Source organism: Epinephelus lanceolatus, chromosome 7 (genome assembly GCF_041903045.1).
Source record: "Epinephelus lanceolatus isolate andai-2023 chromosome 7, ASM4190304v1, whole genome shotgun sequence".
In the NCBI taxonomy this organism is placed as follows: domain Eukaryota; kingdom Metazoa; phylum Chordata; class Actinopteri; order Perciformes; family Serranidae; genus Epinephelus; species Epinephelus lanceolatus.
In genome coordinates this window covers 30,911,138-30,934,328 of record NC_135740.1, presented here as the reverse complement: position 1 = coordinate 30,934,328, position 23,191 = coordinate 30,911,138, and the positions used below count along the sequence as shown (strand labels likewise).

At 40.2% G+C, this 23,191-nt stretch overlaps 1 protein-coding gene across 5 annotated transcripts; it reads right to left on the bottom strand.

Moving 5' to 3' along the window:
* Window positions 1-612: 612 nt before the first annotated feature.
* On the bottom strand, window positions 613-22,365 carry septin6 (septin 6). Of its 5 annotated transcripts, none has more exons than XM_033632883.2 (11): window positions 22,234-22,365; window positions 20,304-20,418; window positions 17,905-18,100; window positions 15,876-16,062; window positions 12,692-12,853; window positions 11,321-11,417; window positions 8,460-8,628; window positions 8,130-8,262; window positions 7,801-7,991; window positions 6,708-6,760; window positions 2,782-5,190 (listed from the first exon to the last, which is right to left on the bottom strand). In XM_033632883.2, the coding sequence occupies exons 1-10, from the start codon at window positions 22,261-22,263 to the stop codon at window positions 6,757-6,759; spliced, it is 1,284 nt and encodes a 427-aa protein (XP_033488774.1). In that variant the 5' UTR covers window positions 22,264-22,365; the 3' UTR covers window positions 2,782-5,190; window positions 6,708-6,756. The 5 variants fall into 5 exon arrangements, with proteins under 5 accessions (XP_033488771.1, XP_033488769.1, XP_078025569.1 ...); XM_033632882.2 differs by lacking the exon at window positions 6,708-6,760 and adding an exon at window positions 6,358-6,404; XM_033632880.2 differs by lacking the exons at window positions 2,782-5,190; window positions 6,708-6,760 and adding an exon at window positions 613-1,800.
* Window positions 22,366-23,191: the final 826 nt, after the last annotated feature.

The window sequence follows — 23,191 nt, the reverse complement described above, 5'->3', positions numbered from 1 at the left end:
TATGTGAACAAAAGCTGAAAAGGGTGTGCGCCAAAAAAAAGTCTGATTTATAAAACCCTGTGTACGCCTGGTAATCTCTTTGGAACTGTCCACACTTGGATCAACCTCATATCCATATTCTATACAAAAATAAATCACTGTTTTATCACCCATGGTTTGACAATGGTCCATCCAATAGGTATCAATGCATTGTTTTCACCACTTAAATGTTGCAGCTGGTGAAGATGCAGCTCATTTTAATTACTGTGTATACCGCTGGGTTGTTTAACCTATTATATATCATACTCTATTGGTTGATTATACTTTGTATTTATAGTCTAAATCTACAAAGAAAAGTTAACTAAAGCTGTCACACAAATTTAGTGAAGAGTATGATATTTTCCTCCAGCATGTAGTGAGTAGAGGTATAAAGTAGCTGGAACTAGGACCTAGTGAAGTAAAGCACAAGTGCCTCAAAATTGCACTTGAGCACAGTAAATGAGATGTATTTTTATTTTATTTTCATTTTTATTTTTATTTACAGCCCATAAAAACAGTGCTATCTCCAAAATACATTATTTGGGGTAACCATGAGATTCAAACACTGTAAATAAATGACAAAAGCTTAACATGTTCGGATCATATTTTTTATTGAAAATGTACATCAATGGAATCAAACTAAAGTAAGATATTTAATTATTTGTAGTGTGGGAGAGTTTCTGACTACAAGAGGTGATGACTGATACTAGAAAAATGTATGGCATTTTCTGACACCAAAATGTTACTTTACACTCAGAGTCACGTCCAAAGGTCATAGGTAATAAACAACAAGTCTCCACTTCAATACACAAAATATATCCTTATAAATTATACAAATGCATGAGCATCTTTTTTTTTCTTAATACTCCTAACTGGGATTTAGTCCAACTCCATCTTATACTAATATTTGGCAAAAAGGGAGCTGAAATCATAGGACAGAGCAAATATACATTAATAATATGCACCATTTGAAGAAAACAGCGATGAAGATGAAATAGACTGTAAAACTGTAAAGTTATTAGGGGATAAAATCAAGCAGGTTCAAAGATCACAGCGGTAATGAAATAAAAAGATGCATGCAAAAAAATATACAGAATAGGCTGGTGAATATTAAAGCACAATGTGTAATAAAAGGCCATGACATGTGACCTCCATGGTATTAAACAGTGACATGTAAACATGGGCACCATAAGATGAAGTGCTAAGTAGAAATATTGCTTTGGCTTTTGCATGATTATGACTCTTTATTTAATTTTAATGTTGAGAAAAAACCCTGACGGCAGGAGGTTTTTATTACATGTTGTGCATTAAATGCTTCTGTCCTTTATGAGTGTTTTTTTAATCAGCAAGACTCAGTGTTTCAGTTTTATCTTAATGTGCGCTTTGTATTAAGAATCCTGTTAAAAAGATGAGTGCATAGTGCAGGTCATTGCAAATTTAGTTTCAAGTAAAGATCAAATAATGATTTCACCTGTGAGTCCTGCAACCCCAACTGATGATGACTCCCTAGTAACTACAGGAGTCTCTTTATTTACATTAAGACATAACAGCAGATTTAAACTGTGCCCGGTTCCCAACCTGCATGCTTTAGAGCTTCACTAGGTGGTCAGAAATACCATGCGAGTCCACATAAGACCATAATCAACGAAAAGAGATGCGATGGGAAGAATAAAAAAAGGGTGTTGAGACAGTGAGAAAAAACGGGAGGAGGTAAAGGGTGCTTAGTTCTTGCTGAAGCTGCAAACATCCCCTCTTCAGTTGGTCAAGACAGATTAAAAGAAGCTAAAGAGACAAAGAGAGAGAAAGCCAGCAGTTAGAGAGGTGGCAAAGCAGAGACGTTTACAAAAAAGACAAGCTTGAGGTTTAGAGGTGCATCTGGTATCAGGTAGAAAATAGATTTGATGATTATCAATATAAAAGTAGCTGGTAACATCCCTGGGATTGTTTTCAAACAACACATTAAGCATGAAATCATGAGATTATATTGTGCCTGCTGATGATTTTCAAACAGTGAATTAATTAAAGTGATTGTCTTCTCATCTGTGGTCCGTTTAGGTGTGGAAAAAATGTTAATAACAATCCAACTTTGACAACAAATGAACAAGTGCGCATGTAATATCCACCACGTGGAAAAGGTGTTAGTCACAGCATACAAAAAAAAAAAAAACACATAAATACAAGCGGAGGCAAAAACACAGCGAGAATTAGAAAGCTGAGGTTAGAGCTGCAGTGACACACGGATACACATTAATCATATTATAGCAGAGCAGGTAATGATTAAGAAACCCTGAAGGACGGGGTCCACAAAGCCTCTGGTCACATTTGAGGTACTCAGTACCCACAAAGGCTGGTCCCTTAGCAAAGCTTGAGGGCTGAGGACCTACTCAGTGCAGAGCCAGGGATTACTGCAAAGGAAAGTGACACCACACAGACCAGTGAGCTGAGGATTAGGAGGGAATGGCTCTTTGACTTGATGTATTTTGACCCTTGTGTCATGTGGAATATGTTGTCATGCAGCAGTGTCTGGAATCCAAGACAGTTTTCTCTTTTTAAAGACAATTAAACAACCTTGAACCTTTGGGCAGCGTTAAAACAAGGAATAACTGAGGTCAACAGAAGGCGACACGTATTGGCATCGACATTCCTTCACTGTTCAAGTCAAGCAAACCCACTGTCCCCATTTGGAGTTATTAAACTTTCATCTAATCTCCTGATTTAGAGTAATATTAGTCATACACAATGATTATGGCCACAGTTGTAATATTTGGTGAAAAATTGGCCTTTATTTTCTTTTGAGATAATAATTCTTTTATGTTTAACATTGATACAAAACAACACCGGTCCCTGCAGGACAACGGACATGATGGTGATTGACTTTCAAATGTGCCTTCATAATAAGTAAAATAAAAAAGAAAGTTACAATTGCACTGACAACATTAATACATATATATATATATATATATATACTTAAAAAACATCACATTTGTGTATAAAAAAAAAGTGCAAATGTGAAAGCTAATACAGGTATGCACATGACACATGACAATGAACGAGGTATGGGAGAAGTGGCAAAGAGATTAGGCTCACAACTACTCATGCATCTGGATAAAGTGAAACAGCATCAGCAGAGGGACAAAAATACTAAACAGATTAAATAAATTCATACTGTTTTGGAAGTCTGGTACATACACGGCAGAGGTGATAACCAGTAGGACCTTTAAAGCTGTTTTTCAGATTTTCATTAAAAAATAAAATCTCCTTTTTGATCTTATTTATGGTCTGCATTTTTTCCTGAAATAGTCATTGAATGCATCTACATTCTGTAATAATAGTCTACACTGTTGGTGGCGGGGTCCGCCATTCCTGAGGTGGATTCATTTTGCCCTTAGATGGACAAGGGATTATGGGGAAAAGATGTGTGTTATCCAGTGTTACTGTCATTAAAAATCAACAATATCAGACTCACTGTTTACTGTTCCCTCTCACACAGCTGGATCAGGGCTCTCGTTTATAAAACACTACTAAAATTGTATGTGCGGGCAAAAGCGGAAAAAGGCGCCAGAGTTTCCATACAGGTGCAGTCACAGGAAATGCAATGTACTCGTCACTACGATGAGCGCTAACAAAGACAGCTGATCAAAAATGTGTCTACAAAAGAAGACCACTGTCATTTATTAGCACCGTTTGACAAATTAAGGTAAACTGAGTAACTCGCACTGTGTGTATACTTATCACACTACTAAAAAAGTGTTTGGCTGACAGTGTGAGTTTCTTTTGTCTTGGCTGTAAACATACACCAGTTGCTAGTCTGTTGTATTTCTGACAAAGCAGCTGCTAAGCAAGGCCCTGACACACCAAGCCGATAGTTGGCCGTCAGTCGTTGTTGGTCTGTCAGTGAGCGTCTTTTGCCCTAGTTTTTGCGGTACGTCCCACACCATTGCCCCTTCATCAGCCCCCCTTGGCTTTGTTTTAGCCGATTCAGCATGTTGAACCGACGTCATAGACAGCAGAGTCCGTCGGCGAATGAAATCACTCTGATTGGCAGTTCAGCTCAGTGCACGAGAAGAGAAACGGAAGTGAAGAAAGTAAACAAACAGCTAAAGTCAAGAGGGAGTCAAACCAAACCAAACATGTTACATTTAGTTTACTTTAGCCATTGAGCTTTTTAGCAGACACGTTTCATGAAGGTTTGTGTTATTGTTCACTGGCGTACAGTAAATATACTCAGTTCTTTCAACACTGGATTGTGTTGTTAATGTGCTAACTGGCTAACTAGCATTGAGATAGCCTTCCAGTTTCCCTTCCCTTTTTCCCATCTGCTGGTATAAAGAGTTATTTCCTCTCACGCAAGTGCAGAACATTCAGGCTGGTCGTCTTTGCGTCGTGTTTATGTGGAATATTTTGGCCGAGACACAGGTGATGCAGCAGTCGGCTTTCGTTGCCGCTAGTTCTTTGAAGTTGGCACCTGCGGGTGTTGCTAAAATAAACCAGGACTGAAATCTTAAGGATTATAATTATCCCTACCCCGAGCCCAAGCTCATGACTAATTACTAACAAGTACGTTGTTGTTAACATTGTCAAGGTAAGTAGATATTTCAGAAACAGCTACTGAATAGAGTTTGTAACATTGAAACAGACAAAGCCGATTGCTGTTCTTTAATCTGAAGATGGATCAACATTTACTTAATCCAATCCTCAGATGTCTTAATTCTGTCTTCTCTGTAATCTACTGCAGACCACACAAACATCCTCAAGTCCCACCGTCTGATGCGTGTTTCACTTTACCCTCAACACATTTCTGCCCATCACAACAGTAGTCATGTATGTTAATATTCAAAAAAGCTCACTCCGTCATGCAATTAAGCACTGAATACAAAACAAACATGGAATGCATTATTTTGTAAATTCATATAAAAAGACAAGCCGAATAATTGCTTGTACAAATCATATAACAGACAAGCATCATTCAGCAAAAAAAAAAAAAAGTGATGTCAAACTGATAGCAATGCCCAGCGTCTTCCAGAGAGCAGGGAGGGGCATGTGGAGGGTTGAATTATGGGGGTTGGGTGAAGGTGAGGGTGGGGAAGGGGTACTGTAAAAAGGATGATGGGGTGGAAACTCATTCACAGCAGGATGGCCACAAGGGAGCACTTTTTCTACAGGAATCCTAAGCTGGAAATGAGAGAGAAGGGGCTGTTATTGCTTTCTTTTGAGTTAAAACATCATCACGACACACACTGTTTCACATGGGTGACATCACATTAACATTAGTGACCACATGACATTTAGAGGAGATCGTGCTTTCAAGGCAACTCAAAGAGGTTTGAGTGTACAGAGGTTAGGGTGCAAGTACAGTCGTGTATTTTGTGTCATCAGAAGAAGAAATTTTGTCCCGCCCCTGAGCTTTAAACAATGTGTCTGATTGTACTCTTCGAACAGCAGCTTGTTTTCATCTATTTTAACAGTCCTGAGCTGCTTGAGGAGTTTACAGATTGTGAGACAGATGTCTTGGTTCGATTCCACCCTCCCCAGCGGTTGAGTCTCAACAACATCTCCCTCTGTGGATTTGGCTCTTGTATCCACTCAAGAGGGAGGGGTGGGCGGAGGGGGTCGTCATATGGCTGTGAGATCAACAAAACATGTCATCTCCACAAACAGAGACGAGCCCCGAGGCTGGTTGCTGCTCTGGTGTGACCTGTTAGTCTCAGTTCAGCCTTGAATGGCTCTTTGTGCGATCGCAAGGCCGGGTGGGGAAGTAGAGCCACAAAAAAAGAGACTGTTGTGGATTTAGGGAGGCAGATGGGGCAGTATATCAAATGGGTGTGTGGGGAGCTAATAAACTGGTTAATTTAGAAGCTGGCGCAAGGACAGTAAACACTGCCAGCTCAAGGATATGATCGACACAGATGTTAGCAATGATATACTGTAGCCCTGTGAATATCTTAATGCCTGTGCCCAATTATCACAATCTAACATAACTTTAAAGAGCAAATTAAATGCATGTTAATTTTGATAATATTCAAACAGCTTTGAAAGGTTCATTGATTTTTGTTAAAGTCTAATGTGGAGATGCAGCCTGTTCTATATTTAGGTGAGGAGCAGGATGTCACATTCAATGAAGGACAAAAATGGAGAGTATCCACAGAACAGATTAAATCTCCAGACAATAGGCAGCGGAGAAACATTTTCGGTTCTTTGATCTACCTTTTTTTAGCAACAATTTATTTATTTATTGTATTTAGCAGTGATCCTTTTTCATGTACATGTCACATATTAAAAGTATAAACCTCATTTATATTTTTTCATAGTTGTATTTTTAGATCGTCGGTGGTGTCTTACCAGAAGAGATGCCCCATGCAGCATGCAGAAAGTGTGGGAGGAGTTAACTGGAAAACATTATGGATGCAACATAGGTGACACATGCACTCACAGGACAGATTCACATCTACACAACAAGCAGAGATCAATCACAGTGTCATCTGGGAACTGAAGAAAACACTGACAGATACAAACAAACATTAACGTGTGCAAGACCTCTCTAGTCAGTTTTAATCAGTGACCCACAGACAAAAGTTGCACAGCTGCCCCTTTTTGGGAAGAGGAACTTTCCAGGCAGAGCTCATAAAGAGAAGAAGTGGCTGTGAAGAAAATAAATTAACAAGGAAGGAAAAAAATAAAGCAACAAGAACCTTCTCAGTGCAAGTGTCTTCTTCCTTTTCTAACAGGCACGGCGTCACATCAGCTTCAACACAAAACCAGGAGTTGATTACCAACATGAAGGGACCAACAATGTCAACAGCACGCTACAACCATATGAGAACACATCTGGCTTCAAACGCTGTCTGAAACATGTTGTGGAGAACAGTCACATACACTAATTATTTAAAGAAACCATTTATATTAACCATGTGAGGAAAAACAAATATGGAAAACTGAGAGTTCATGCTGTCGGTTCATTAAAACCAGAGGAGTGGCCACTGTGAGGGACGATTTAGTAGTTTCCATGACGCAACTGTAACAATATGAACTCTGATTCTTAATCATCAGCTCACTTTCAAGTTAATGAGACTGTCCAGTGACTGTTAACAGAGTTGCAATATAGTTATTTGCACAAATCTGTTCGGAGTATTAATTTCATAATGTGTGATGATTTCTGACAGTTGGCAACTTCTCAACTATTTAGATGAGGACAGCGACTCATTGTCACCAGTCTCTCCCCCTCTCTGCTCCTCGTAATTCCCCCCTTTGGTCATAAATTATAATTCTGCTCAGCTCTTTGAGCATGGAATTTAGCGTTGAACATAATGTAGAGAGGGTACACTAGAGCAGAGAGAAGTCTGAGGCTTAGCCGGAGCCTTTCACTACGCATTAAATATTAGGCAGATTATTAACAAGTGGTGACAGAGAAACCATTAAGTGCTTGATATTAGTGGGACAGACGAAGATTAAGTTCTGTCTGCAGCACATGTGCACAAAGCAGCATAAAGGCTCAAGGAATTTGCACTTTTATCAGAATACAGCTACACATTTTAGACTAATGCACAATATAAGGACCCCAAAGGCTTTACAAACAACTTCTCACACATTGGCAATAATATTTATGCACTCATCTGGCAAATTATCTACATCCTGAAATGTCAGTGTTATAATATGTGGCCTTGTTCCTCCCAGCTTCAAAGTATCCAGACTTTTCCAGTCCTTACACAACTGGAGCTCGTCTCCTGCACCTAAGATGTCAGGACAGATGTAAGGAAGGCACAGGAGGAAGAGAACAATACTTACTTTTTCCTCTCTTTGTCCCTCTTGAGTGTGGTGGAGCCCCCTGCCTGCTGGGCTTGGTTCTGCAAGAGCTCTGCAGCAGTCTTTTTCTGTTTGAACATGTTGAGCTCATCATCCAGGGACTTCTTCTTCTCCTCCAGTTTCTTTTTCTCATCCTGGTGGAGCTTCTTCAGACGGTCGAACTTCTCGTGCAGCTATGTGCCAGTGACAGAAAAAAACAACAACAATGCTGTGTGTTATTCAAGACAAGAGTGGAAGCTTCCTTGAACAAGTGAAGCACATGATGTTTCAGGATTTCAGGATGGTGTCAGATCTAAGTTTGAGGACAGTACCTCTTTCTCTGCTTCTTTGAGCTCGGCCTCCTTCTCTTTGACTCTTTGGACGAACATTTGCCTCATTTCCTCTTCTTTCTTCTGCAGCTCACCCATGAACTCGTTCCTCTTTGCTTCGTACGTCTCCTGCAGACTAGCACAGGAAAAAAGGAACACAAATTAATTATGAACTGTGCACTGCACAAAACACAAACTCAAACTGGTGCACTCTAACAAAAAAATAAAGGGCTTACATGGAAGTAGAAAAATGCAAAGTGAGAGAGCAGAGTACGAACAAGCAGATGTAGGTGGAGAGCAACATGATCAAAGAAAACCTAGCTGGTCTACTACCTGAAGGGCTTGCTGTCAGGGTCTGTGTCTTTAAAGCCCATCTCCTCGAGTTTGCATCGGCGGTAGAGCTCATAATGACGCGTGTGAGTCTGCTCTCGCAGGTCCTCCATGTTAACTCTGATGAGCATTTCACGCAGTTTGACGAAATCGCAGTGATTCTCATTCTCCACTGTGAGAGACAAACATCATAGTGACATATGAATGTTTTACCCGACACATTAGATGGCATCCTGTTTATTATGGATTATAATTTATATACACATATATATATATATATATATATATATATATATATATATATATATATATATATATGTATGTATATTTATAATTTATAATTTGCAATGAGAGTAAAGTAACAAAAATCAGATAATCTTGCATCACTTAAGCCAGGATAGGTAGGTTTTTTTTGGACAAAGGCAAAAAAGCCACAGTTTGAGAATCAGAATCAGAATCAGAAAAGCTTTATTGTCTGGCATGACAGAAAATCGTCTTAGACGTTGCTCATACAACAAACAACACAACACAACACAACACAGAAACACACAATTCCTAAAAAACCTAGTGAGATAAAATACAAATACAAGAATACAATCTTCCTGCAGCTCTCCACTCTCAGCTTTCCACTCTCAGTCCAACGCCTCTCAAACCAGATGAACAAGAAGATATGTACACATTTTATACAGTAACCTGTCCATCATTCTGAGTGTGATGCCGTTATATAGCAGCCTTTCTAAAAGAATTACTGTCCTGTTTACTTTGCGAAATTGTGGGCATGTAAAGCCCTTTGAGCTGACACTGTGATTCAACGCTCTTGCTAACTATCTTAACATGAACCTGAATTTGCTGCAGCTGTGAGCCTTTGGCTCCGGTTAGCAAAAGGCTAAAGTTTTAGCAACATTTTCTCTAGATCTTTGAAACACTTTGCTTATATTGCTTTGCCTATATATGACACTCATTTAGAATCTCTTTTTAATAGGTCCGTCCTCCTTTTTTGTGTTGCCTCTAGGGATGTCAGTGGTTAACTGTTAACAAATTAATAGCAAAGAATATTTTTGACCGGTTACACGTGTTTGTTTGCAGGTTAATTCTGGTAATCTTCAGTTTACTGCACTGCGCACCACCTGGATCTGGTGGGAGACAGCCAGTCACGTAGCTGCGTCAACATGCTGAAACATAGTGCCCACTGCTAGTAACACCATCCCGACATAACAGAGTTGCTGTGGAAACATTCTGCTCACCCGGTGGTCGCTCCCCACGTTAACCCAATGAGTAAGTGGCTCAAATTCAAGCCACAAAGCAACTTTAGCATCATCGTTAGCTCTGTTAGCACCATTACCAGTGTCAGCACAACTAGTGGGACTAACATAGTCAACAATGGTAAAAAGGTTTTGCAGCACAAAATGACTAATTAGACTAACTACACTAAAAGGAAAGGCCTCTCTTATTTCACATTATTTAGTTTTCTTCCTGAAAATTAACCGGTTAGTTACTGGTTGATGGGTGTCAGGCTATCAAAAGCAATATTAACCAAAACTGACATCCCTAGTTGCTTTGCAGTGTGTTGCCAATGCAGGGATAGCAACATTTTCTGCAGGATTTACCACCAGTGAATCAGGCTTTCACTATCTGAATGTGCACCTTATCTAACAGCCCTCTCTCTGAAATAACCTGTGATTCGCCAAACTTTCCCGCCATGGGCTAGACTTTTTCCTGTAAAAAGAGCCACAAGGAGGTGCTGAAGTCTAGTGTTCTCTCAGACCACTTGAATCGCAATATGCTCAAAGTTTGGACTTTTTTCCCCAGTGACACAAGAAAGTCTACCCCAACTTTACGGTTTATGTTAACTAACAGCAACAGTCTCATGTATTAAACAAGGAGAGTATTTCAAAGACCCAGTGCTACCAACAGTACCTGTATATGAAGAACAGAAAAGAGCAGTGTTCATGTCCTGTGGTTCATCTATTGATTTTGTTATTGGGCAGAGCACCACACTCACCACACTCCCACAGACCATGTGACATCATGTGAGTATGCACGCACACTGCCGGCCTTTGATAAACAATGTCAGATAAAGCCCCTGGCCAGAAATATAATACAGTCAGTGCAGCCTGTAAGCGTTAGGACAGTGATATGTTTTTCATTGTTTTGGCTGTAACTCAACACATTGAATTTTAGATGAAACAATGGCTTTGAGGTTAAAGTGCTGACGGGGCTGTTTGACTGTGTTCACATCCATATTGGGTAAACAGTGTAGAAACCGTAGCCTGATTCACCCTCCAGTGTTGTGTATAAAAAGGGCTTTGATTTCTACATGGATCATTGGATGTGGATGTAAACACCTCTGAATTAGAGCTAAAGCAAATGACAGTCAACCTTGTGGGCAACAATACATTTTAAATCCAATTTGCTGGAACACAGTACTAGAGATTGATTAGTCAGTCTGCATAATATGAAACTGCAACTATTCTGATAACTGTTAAAATGTTTTAGAAAAGTATCAAATCGCTAAAGAGCCGATCAGTGAAACATGAGCTTTGCCACACATTTCAGTTTAACTATCAATCTACTTGTGATGTATTTGCAACACATTGCAAAGACTCAATTATGGATTGATCAAATCAATTAAAACACTGCTAGTGACATAAAAATCTGTAGGCACCAAAAGCTGCTGCAGCTCTAACACAGTGTGATGGCAGAGAGGGTGCTGCTGCTAAATGAGGTTATATAACAGGTTATCAACGAGTTTGCAGCAGCTGTCGGAGCTGAGGAGGACTATGATGGGGGAGGGAGTAGCTGCGGCAGCTCTGACGAGAGGGAGCATACTCTCATTTCCTGTGTAGGATGTGACCTAGGCTTACCCTGAACTGTTCCCCAGGGGTACTGCCGGGCCTTCACCATCTTGTTCCCAATCTTTACTTCCTCTGTGCTCCCCACCACGGCAAATGGCAAATGGCTCTGTGGAGCAGAGGGGAAAGCAGCGTTGGTATACTGTGAAACATGCCTGAGAGCTGTGCTGATTCAACTCAATTCTCATCAGAAACCACTGATAAATTTGTACATACATGCTGCAGCTCTGCTAACATGTCATTACTCACAAATCAGAGAGAATTACTGCAACTATCTCATTCACAAATGCTAAGTATACGTTTCTAAACAGTGTCAACATGACTGAGAAAAGAGAGGAAAATGTGTTGTGTTCATTACGTGACCTGACCATTAAGGGCCAATTTTCACAGACACCAAGAAGCAGCTCTGACAGGAAGATGTATGACATTTTCATCAGAACAGAGTCGTGGTCAGACTGTACAACAACAGCCCAGAGGCAACGGTCTAACACAGTCATTTAGGGTGAGTTCAGGCATTTCCACAGATCAGACCTCATAAACAGCTGAGTGAGCCGCTTGGCTCATCTGTCAGTGAGCACAGGCCCTTTCCCACACTGCCGGCTTCCTGCAGAGTGAGCTGCAGACTGTGCTCCCCTGAACACACTCCTCCCTGCATGGGGCGGCATCCTGGCTGTCTCAGCAGACACAGACTCTGCCTGTCCTGATTCTACATCACATCTTCCGGTAACACATAACAGAATTTGTGCTAAAACTTACAAGAAATGTGTTGCGTATGATACTGTTCTTCCTTGAAATAAAATTGAAGTTTGAGTCTGACAAACATGACCTTACACGACATCTCTAATGTGAACTAAATAACATATTCTGTGTAAAAGTAGGTGATGCAGCAGGGTTTCTACAGCTTAAAGCAAGTTAGATTTAAGATTTTGTTAATGCCAAGTGGTATGAAATGTAAGACCAATTTTACAATACCAGAAACTGAAGAAAAAAACATATGAACCAACATCAAATACTTAGGGTTAGCGAAAATTCTGCCAAAAGAGGAGGGAAGAACCGAACTGGGAAATACCTGGTGTTTGTTGGCGACTTTTCCTTTTTTTTTTGGTTTTTCACTCTGCATGTGGGATTCCACTGCCTTGACTCCCATCATGCCAAGTTTGAAAAACATTTTGCACCAAATACACGGAGACTCGTATGCGTTGCCTTGTACCAACAAAATCCTACTTCTCACATCTGAGCATTTAAGACGTTTCAAAGATTGGTTCAAGACATTTTAATACCAATGAAGGCCTTATTTTTAGCTTAATAAATTTAATGTTATTTAAGACTTTTTACTGATCTGCGGGAACGCTGCGTAAATAAAAAAGTAGCTGTGATGCTCACGTTCATGGTGGAGTTTATCTCTGCCACCGACTCGTCATCAGTGGGGAACTGGTAGATCTGGACTCCGTTGCTGACCAGCTCACTGGTGATTTTGATTTTGAACTTGGCCAGCTCACTCTTGGAGATGGCATCCGACTTGGCAACGATTGGGATAATGTTGACCTGCAGTTGAGAAAAGAGAGATTTAATGTAGGCTAAAAAACAATGACAAGGTGCAGACCATGCTTTCAGATACGCTGCTAAAACTGAATCCGTTTTAAAGCTTCCTCACCCCATTTATGTAGTCCAAATTTGGAAATAAGTTGGTGTATTTTTAAAAATTAAAATGTTAAAAGACATTACAAACCAAGACGTAGTAGCTCCAACTGAACAACATTCAGGTTTAGTAGCTGAATAAAATATACCTTTACCCTTTTCCTTTATGCCCCTTCCAATCACAGGTTGCCCAGGATTGTAAAAAATATTAAGCACAATTTCATTCAGGAAAAAGTACTGAGTAACTCATGCTCTCTTAATCATTTCAACACGTCACTGTACCTCTCTCTAGCCCCAGGCCTTTGTGTATCGCAAACAATTACACATTCCTAAGCTCAGAGATAAAAATAGTAAAAGCTGCAAAGGGAGCTGCAGGCCTCCATCTTCTGCTCAACATCACTCTCCAAACATGGTGTTAATAGTCCAACTCAAATGATTTCAGTAGCTATCCGTGTTATCCAAACAAGGGAAGAACAGGCAGGGTCATTCTTATACATGCACTCACAACTGGCTGGTGAAAAATGTGTCTTCCACTCACACTCCCACACAACTATTTTCTACAAACCCTGTCGCCTACACAATCCCAAATTATTTGCTCTCCAACTGGGGGCCCCTTTAACTAACGGCAGGGCACGCTCAGGGTCATGTGAACGAGTAATACTTTACTGTCTGGTGAGGGCTTAACGTCTTGCTCATGGACACTTCAGCAGAGTATTGTTTGAACCCCGCCCCAGGTGAATGTGTAAACAGAGAGGAGGCTCTGCTCTGCATCACGTTGGTGTGAGCGTTTGCCAGAGGGCACAGCTGCTCTGGCAAACACTGAGCCGACTCTTTGTACAAAAGCCAGGAGGTCCATGCAAATCAGCTACTGTGGAAAGGCCCTCACATAAAAAACCGAGGCTGGAGTCACTGAGCTGACTGCATTTCACAGCTGACCTACACCGACGCAGTAACAAGACCAGAGCCAATCTGCATGCAGGCAGATGGCCTAGAAAAGGTTTATGGCCCGTGACTACAGCATATAGATCAGATGCTGCAAACAACAATGCAGTGCCAAAGGATTTACCTACAGTATGTCTGTGACGTGCTACAGTAAGTCTAGTCATGTTCGTAAGCATTGAAACAGTTATCCTGTCCATGTAACACTAAAAAACTATACAAACCATGGCTATTAGATTTGTGAATCTTGCACGATTGCAAATGATGATTGCTGTATGAAGTTTTTATATTAAAGCCCTCCATCCAATAAAAATCAAGTTTTCAACACCACATGGAAAAGTTAACAGGTCCATGTGGTGTTTGTTATATGTTACAAGACATATCATGAGCGAAATATGCAGTCAACGCCATGGCTCAGCATTTCCACCTCAGAGCTGTAGTGTACCAATGACAGTCATCATGACCTGTCAACTTTCTGGGTGGAGCGTCCAATATCATTAGCAAAACGCTATGATGAAACAAGGAGGAAGCCAGGTGTAGCTACGAATCAGTATTTTTAGGGCTGTATCGAACTCAGAATTTTGTCAGTCGAATCAGATTTGGCTGTTCAATATGAATATTCATCTATTTGTTTCATTGTTTCCATACAAAGTTTGAAAGTTTGAGGAAGGTTTGGCAGGACGTTCAGGGTGACAGCAACGTAGCCCTCCAAGCTAATGCGTGCTAACTATGCTAACAACAGATTGGAAATGTGAAACAACATTTCACTGGATATTAAACAAAAACTAGAGACTGTATCATATCAAGTTGCTGTGAGCTGTAAAGTCACCATTTCTAAGTAGAGGGCAGAAGAAAACATTATCTCAGAGCCTAACAGTGCAAAGCTTGTCTTCCTCCAGGCAGCCAGAGAGCAGTGTGAAAGCAAGGAGCGCACACTCTGCGGCTAAATCTGGGGACCCAAACTTACCCCAGAAGTACACTGTATTACATTGACTGACAGAAAAGAAACCTGCTCAACCTGAAGAGCCTCAGTCGACCGAGGGGGTTTCTGACTGATGAGTCAAATCTTCGACTTTTAGATCGTAGCCCTAAGTATTTTTCAAGTTAATTTCAATTTGTCAGAGCTGGTGGAACAAAGTTTATCTAGCATTGGCAACACATTATCAGCCATTTGATAACGTAGTCAAGTTGTAAGCCCATGCTATGTATTACTGTTACATTTCCAATGTGATAGAGAGTGATGAGCAGGTATACTCGAGCTGCAGTGGCTGAAATACTAAATGTGACCAAGTTGTAGAGTTCCATCTAAGCCATTTTAAGGTATGAAGGGATTTTTTCGTAGGATAAACTTCCATATGTGTAATTGTGATGAACAGAGACAAGTGTTTAGGGGTTTAATCAATGCCAGGAGAGGAACTTTAACAGAGCCCTAATTAAGCCTAACACTCACTGGAATTGATCTGGAACTGATGGAAAACACTCAGAGCTGAAAGTGGATCTCTGAATGAACAAATGATCCCCAGCTTACAAACACACAACTAGGGCTGCCACAATTAGACGACTAATCGATGACTAATCGACTATTAAAATAATCGATGACTATTTTAGTAGTCGACTAATCGGTTTGAGTCATTTTTCATAGAAAAGTACTATAGAAGTACTCCAAAATACTCTTACTGCAGCTTCTTACATTCAAATATTGGCAGCTTTACACACTCTCCCGTGACGGTGAACTAAAAGCCTTTGGCGTGAGTAAAAAACAAGACATTAGATGATGTAATTTTGGGGTTTGGGAGAGACAGACCGACATTTTTCAACATTTTAACACATTTTTCGATGAAATGATTAGTCGACTAATCGAAGAAATAATCGACAGATTAGACAATGAAAATAATCGTTAGTGGCAGCCCTACACACAACAAAAGAAATTCTACTGGAAATTCTGAGACAAACAAATGGCTTCTGGCTGATGAAGTGAAGTAAAGCTCACCTTGCTATCGAGTTTCTTCATGGTCACCAAGTCCAGGGATTTGAGCGAGTGTCCTGTTGGAGCTATAAAGTAAAGGCATGCGTGGATGCGGGTGTCGTGGTAGCTGTGTAGCGTGCGCTTGATTTTCAGCTCCTCTTGTAGATATGCTTCAAACTGGGCATCAATGAACTCCACGATTGACTTGTAGCTGTCAGAAAACGGAGAAACAAGGAAGTGATTTAAGCATCTTAGCACCTGTCCTGTTCAGAAATTATGTCACACCATTACAGCATATAAAAAGGTGAACACTGGCTGGATGTAGACACAATTTGGAAAACAAAGGCGAAGTATGTTGTGGGGCCCTTATCCTCATAATCCATTGTGAAGTTTAAATTGCTTAATGAAGCATTCAGGTCACCCTCATCAACTCCTGAAGCTGAGAAATATTATGTACCAATTATGTGTTTTTACAAGGTATTAGTATTCAGTTGGTCATCACCAGTAAAAACATCACTTAAACTAAACCAGTGAAAGAGTCACTGCAAAGTGTACATTTTAGACAGCAGACATATTTGTTCTCAAACCAGCCCGTATATGTTGCTACTAGTAATGTTTACTATTAACATGCTACAATTTGCCAATTGTCTGTCATGTGTATAAGTGTAATGTCCCATCTCATACTGTTAATCTAGATATCATGTAATTTGTCCCACTTCGCACCTGGTGTTTATACTTCATTCATTTGAGAGCAACTTCCTGGTAAACGCTTAATTTTTAACTCAACAAGCTGATGCAATCCATCATCAGTTTCGGTCTCTGTGAGGATAGACCATCTCATGTGAGGAGAAGGTGACGTCTCAGTCTGGCCTTAAGATCCCACCTTCAAGGGTTGCATCCATTTGAGAGGGTTTAACTTCCAAATGTTTAGTATTTTATTTGAAGTCCAGATGAAACAACATTTTGAGAGTATCTAACTTCAGCACTGTGATGTATTTCCAAGTAAAACAGGATAGACGGGCAGGATATAACGTTGGGAGGACCCTGATTAGATTGTTGGAAAGTGGGTGTTTCATAACCGTGAAGGGCTGACGGTGTAATGCTGAATGGAGAGCATGTCCACTGTATGCTCCATTAACGTGAGTTGCTGAAGCAGCGCGTAATCTGAAGCTGTCACATTTATCACTTTCCTTAAAAGTGAATATATTCTAGCCTGAGGTGCAGTAACCACAGTATTTTGGGGAAACGAAGACACCAGTGTAGCATGTTGTTGCTAGCTAGCTAACTTGATCTTTGCTCTGTGAGGCTAAAAGTTGCAGATTGATTGATGGGTGGATGTCATGATATAATTGGTTCAAACTGGCTGGCATTAGAATATGTAAACATGTGCCATATTTTATTTTACAGGAGAAAACACGATCGGATTTTGTTATAAGAAAACAAAGAAATTCATCTTTGTAATTTTTCCCATATATTGTTAAATAGGTGTATAATTTGGGTGGAGATGTGATCTAAGAGGGTTGAAAAGGCATTCTTCATTTCATCTTGACTTAATTGAATGATTAGAGTGACAAATAGATTTTTTAAATTGTTATTAATTTTCAACCAACAGACTAATACAAAGATTATTTCAGCATTACATGCAAACATGAAAAGGACACATACTACAGAAAGATATTTCAACCTGATGTGCACTGAGCTTCACCAATGAAAAAGAAGGGGAAAAAAAGCATCTACATCTGATTTCTGTTTGTAAAACTCGATACTATGAACGTTCTCAGAAAACCCCAGATGGAGACTTGATTCCACATCCTACGGGTACGGTTTCATTCAGTCCTGATCCTGAATGAAACCCAAGCTCCCAAAAGGCTCAGAGCTCTGACAGAGTCATTGTTTGTCAGAAATGTTGTGTGCACAATCAAGTGTGGATTTCTGGTGTTGCTCACAAAGACAGAGCCTGCCAGCAAAAATAGAACTGTATGAAAGAAACCAGTTTTCTGAGATCAGACCTTTACGTCTGTTAAAGAAATGGCAGTTATCCAGACTTGTTTACCTGTCCTCTTTATTGATCTGGTCTCCAAAGCCCACGGTGTTGACGACAGTGAGTTTGAGGCGCACGTTACTCTCCTGGAGCTCGTAGGTGTTGGACTTGAGCGTGACTCCTGGCTGGTTGTGCTGAGTGGGCTCGCCTTCAAACTTGGTGTTGAACAACGTGTCCATGAGGGTGGACTTCCCCAGACCCGTCTCGCCTAGACGACACAGAGACAATACATCATGTTAATGGGATCCTATAAAACCCTGATCTTGTGCTCAGTCAGCTATTGCCTTGTTGATTATGTAAATTACATCAATGGCGTGTTTTCAGTCACACTGAATTGTCCTCTTCACCTCCACTTACATAGTAATGTCTATCACTTCACACTGCAGATTTTCCTTGAGTGTCCCATTTTAGTTTTTAGCGTCTGACACATTTTCGCTGAGCTCATCAGCCATTTTTATTTACCACCTATTTAATGGAACTAAAAAATAAAGCCTTAAAAGGAAGGTGTCGAATAAAAGTGAGAGTAGATTAAATATGACATTTTGAAGATGCTCTGGACAAAATATATCATTTTCAAGTGCTTACAGTCACAAAAGCAGCAGCAGAAGCTGCTCATTTGCCGATGTCTTCTGACATCCATTTGCTGTTGGAGGCTGTCAGATGACTCAGATACAGAGCACGCTCTGTAAGAACTTCTATTTTTATTCATCACAGCCTGACCTACAGTCTCAGCACCATAGCCCATTTTTATAGGATATCTCACAATGTTCCATATTTCTAATCTTTCCCTCAAAATCCAAAGTAACAGACGCATCAACGGTCTTTCTGCCTGTTTCTAAGCTCTGTTTAAGTCACTATAGAGAAGTCTCTCATGCTGAAGGCAATTTGGCATCTTGTTTAAAGAAATGAAGGGACAAACTGTAGAAGGGTCGAATCAAACGTCCTGAAATCGTAAATAACATAATAAAAACCCTGTGCAGAAATATCAGTCGTCTTTAACCCCAATGGAAACAATCATCTCCACATTTCTGATTCCCTCTTCGGAATTTTAGACCACAACCAAATTATGAAAAACAAAGATCACATGTCTTTGCCTCGAGCAATGCTTGTGCGACTGTGAAATGCTGCACTCGTGAGTCACACAACAGCATTTACAGTTTGCAACAAAAGCTGTTGTCAGCCCTCTGCTAGGACCAATATAAATTAACAATGACAATAGTTTTATTTAAATTATGACAAACAAATTGTTGTTGGCCTTTTCCCACTTTTCAATCCGACACTAATCTAAAACCGACTCATGCTAAATTACACCACTAAAAAATGGTCACAAGGGATTTCCGCTGATAAAAACGCTTTAAAAAACAGACACAGACTGTAGTATTCTAGATCTCTAAATAGCATCACATGACAAACAGATAGCACACAGAGTCTTAGAAAAATAGAAACGTTTGACATTTGCCGCTGCTCTGTGACCAGTAACTGAAGCTTTATCATCACAAATTCAATCAACAAAAATATCAGTGTAGAATTCAGAGATTGAAAGTGTTTACATATTGGTGTTCACCACATTTGTGCGTCTGTATGCCGTGTCTCCTTTCCTCTGTGTTCTAAAATTAGAAGATGTGATGGGTAAAATCAAACAAAAGGCAGGGGAAGAAAAGATGGCCAACAAATTGGTTACACATTTCCATTGCTGCTTGGGGATTTCATGTGCTAAAACTACATGATTCCAAAAAGCAAAAATTGCTTGTGTGCAGCAGGCAGAGATGAAATGTTGCCAAAAATTGAAACATCTTAAGTCCTAGCCAGCACTCACTGGTGCAAATGGAAAGGAAAAATATTAGAAGCACCTCTCACACTGTAGCAGCACCACAAAGAACAGCCATTAAAATGACCATAAAGTTGAATTGACGCCTCTCTATTACAGCTTAAATGCAAACTGAACTTCATCCCCTCCATAAAGCTCTGATTTATTGCAGGACTGTTGTATTAAATTTCATTAGTTGTAGCTGGGTGCATCTAATAAACTGGCGACTGAGTGTACCTGAGTGAATAATCCTGGCACTCAATGAAGCTGAAGTGACTTGTTTTGTCGATAAAACAGATGTACAGTCTGACAAATCTTTCAAAAGGCTTGTATTCTGTTAACCACAATGCAAATGAATAATGTCATACTGAAACTGAATAACTACCTGCAGACATTTCTAAACTTCCTCTCTGGACCCAGAGCATCTTACTCATCATGTTAACCACTGCTGACTGGTCCAAAGCAGTCTAAGCAGATCAAGTACTGAGCAATGTGCTTTGCATCTTGTGGAAAAGCCAGACGTTCATTGAAGCAAATAAGTTGTCTTTTAGCCTCAGGAGAGAGAGAGAGAGGGTAAAAGCATTTTCACGCATGACGTACTCACCAACACAGAGGATGTTAAAGCAGAATCCGTGGTTGACAGACTTGTTGACCAGCTGGTCAGGCATACTGTCAAAGCCGACATGGCCTGCCAGAGGGACAGCACGAGCACCTTCACCCTAAAAACAAACATCAGGCAAATACAAATCAACTACCGACCATCTTATGCATTGATATACCTTGTTAAGACACTATGCTCTCACGTCTGTAAACATGTACACACTTCTCTGTCATCTGCAGTACATTTTGATAATAGTTTCCTGTTGAAAACTAACATTATATTACCAAATAATGCTGAAATTACCAAACTTTCCAGCATCTTCGATTATGTTCGTCTTTGAGACTGACTTCAGGTGCAATGTTGCTCACTTCCTGTTTCCTGAGCTGTGACTTTCTTCCCACCAACGAGACAGTTACAAACCACAATGTACATATATGGAGAGGTGTCGCTGTTGTTGTCAAGATAGCTGCAAAAACAGCAAAGAACGCTGACAATATATAAAAGCTGATTGTTTTAAGGGCCAAAGAGTCCATTTAACATAGCCCACTGTGCATGACTGTGGTGTCACTCTGACTTGAACCCTTAAACTCACTATTTTTGGCTGGCTGCACTTCCCTTCACTCTACTTTTACACTGTTTGTACACAGGCTATCTCTGGACCAGAGACACAAAACACCAAAGTGTAAAAGCACAGTTGTTACATGTGTGTGGGGGCGTGTGGCTGCTGGTGAGTATCTCCATCTCTGCGAATCTCATTTCTGCAGCCCACGTCTACATTACGAGGTGCAGGAAAGCAAAGAATTTAGATTATATGGCGAAGCAAGAGCGCTCAACCAGCTAAACCTCAGCCAACCGGCCATTATGTGGCTTAACATAACACAGCGTTGCTTTCCAATGTGGCTTTGAGAGGAAAACATTCCGTTTGAGGGTCAATTTAAAATAACTGGTCAAGCTGACGGTGCCGGACAGTTGTGGATTATTTGGATAGTTGAAATGGGGTTTAAACAGCTGAAGGGAGTATTTGGAAAACTGGGGGTAATGTGACTGGACAAACAGCCTTTCCTCTTCAGCTGCAAGTGCAACATTCCTGAAACCATTCCTGCTTTTCAAGACAGTCACAGCCAAGCTACACACAGCGGGTTTTCATTCAATGAGCCGCAAAGGGATATCAAGCTGCAAAACCTGGCTATTCTGAGCACTCCTTCTGGGTGTAGTGGCTTCCTTTTTCTCCCCAGACAAAAATACAGGCAAACTTTACACACACTTCTCAAACTGCTGAGCCTAAATGCCTGTAGCTAGTGGGATTCTGTTTGTCCATATTTTCTTTGACCATCAGACAACGCCCGACTCAAAGTTAACGGGACTTACATGAAACAACATAACGGAAATGAGCACCGTAGCTGTGCTGAAATGGGGGCGTGCAGAATGAATGGCCTACCGATGGCTCTATAATAGGTTATAGCTTTACCGTGAGCTAATACAGTCTACTACATAGTGTTTAAAACGTTTCATCACACGTAAAAAACCATCTCGTTTGATATGTAACGTCAGTTTTAGCTAGCGATATCAGCACAGGAAATCTGCAGCCGTTAGCTCACGAAAATGAAAATACTAGAATGAAGATATTTAAAAGAAAGATTTAAAAGAACGATTTATCAGCCTCGGGCCTCACTTTAAAAGATTTTAAAAATGCTTTATCCTATTTCTAATCGCAAACCGTCACTAGAAGCCGTTTCTTTAGCGACGTTACATTGAATTGAGGATGGGATATAACCACGAAAAGCGGATGCTAGCCAACCTAAATCTACCCCAAAATACAGCCTCTTACGTAAAGCTTAAAATACATACATGCCGTTATCGAGGACAGAAAATAAATTTCAAGAGGTACGTATTTGCAGTGACGATGGCATCCTGAGTAAAATAGGCTACTCACCGCTTGCCTTGCTATCTCGGTTGACGCCATGGTAGTAGCTGTTAGCCGGAGGACGAAACCTCTGCTGCTCTCTCTGGTTAGCAAAGGAAGCTGCACCGCTCAAGTTACGCCGAAAGATGGCCTAGTAGGAATGTACCACTGTTCAACAGGCTAATTTACGATTGTATAACACGGCGATAACTCTGTGTGTGTGTTTAGTTTAAGGCAATTATAAAAGCCACATACACTCCAATTCGTGTTTGGGAAAAAAACGTCCGAATTTTTATGATTAAAAGATGAGCTCTACCCACTGAGCTCCCCCACGGGATGCGTTCATGGTGTCGTCCAGTGTGAAGTGAGCCGCAGTCAATGAACGTTACAAACGGAGATTATTGGAAACTGATAAGAGTATAACTTTACCTCACACACGGTTTCTATTTGGAATAATAGAAGTATTTTAATTTTAAAAAATCATTTTATCACAAGGAATGGATGGAGAGGGGTGTCTGGTCCATTATTCATTTATTAGATAATCATGGCAGCATTTTAACATATATAGTGTTGTGAGAAAATACAATCTTGGTTGTACTGACAGGCAATGTAACACAGTAATTAAGGCAATTCCACAAGCTAATTAGAGGCATGCTGTTTTATTCTGCGGTTATTCCACAAAATCCTTCATAAGTAATAGATGGATGTAATTTTCTTTTAGATAAAAAAAAAGCAATAATAAATTATCAATGTTCTCACTTTAGTTTGTTTCCCATCACGATTAAAAACATATGTTCCAAAAACACAGCAGTAATCTGACAGTTAAAATAAGACCCAGATACCTCTCTTTACCAATTCAACCCAAGGCTAAAGAAGTTCAGCTTAAAATGATGAATGAGATTTACATATATAATGACTTATTACACCAAAGGTTTCATTTAGATTTGAATATTTTTGAATATATTTTCTGCAACACAGACATTAAAAC

Excerpts from the sequence above, each read along its gene's own strand:
- septin6 (XM_033632878.2), bottom strand. The coding sequence starts at position 22,263 with ATGGCGTCAACCGAGATAGCAAGGCAAGCG. Across the intron at positions 18,101-20,303 it reads CTTTAACATCCTCTGTGTTG|GCGAGACGGGTCTGGGGAAG; the intron begins GTGAGTACGTCA and ends TGTGTCGTCTAG. Across the intron at positions 11,418-12,691 it reads AGATAAACTCCACCATGAAC|AGCCATTTGCCATTTGCCGT; the intron begins GTGAGCATCACA and ends TCTGCTCCACAG.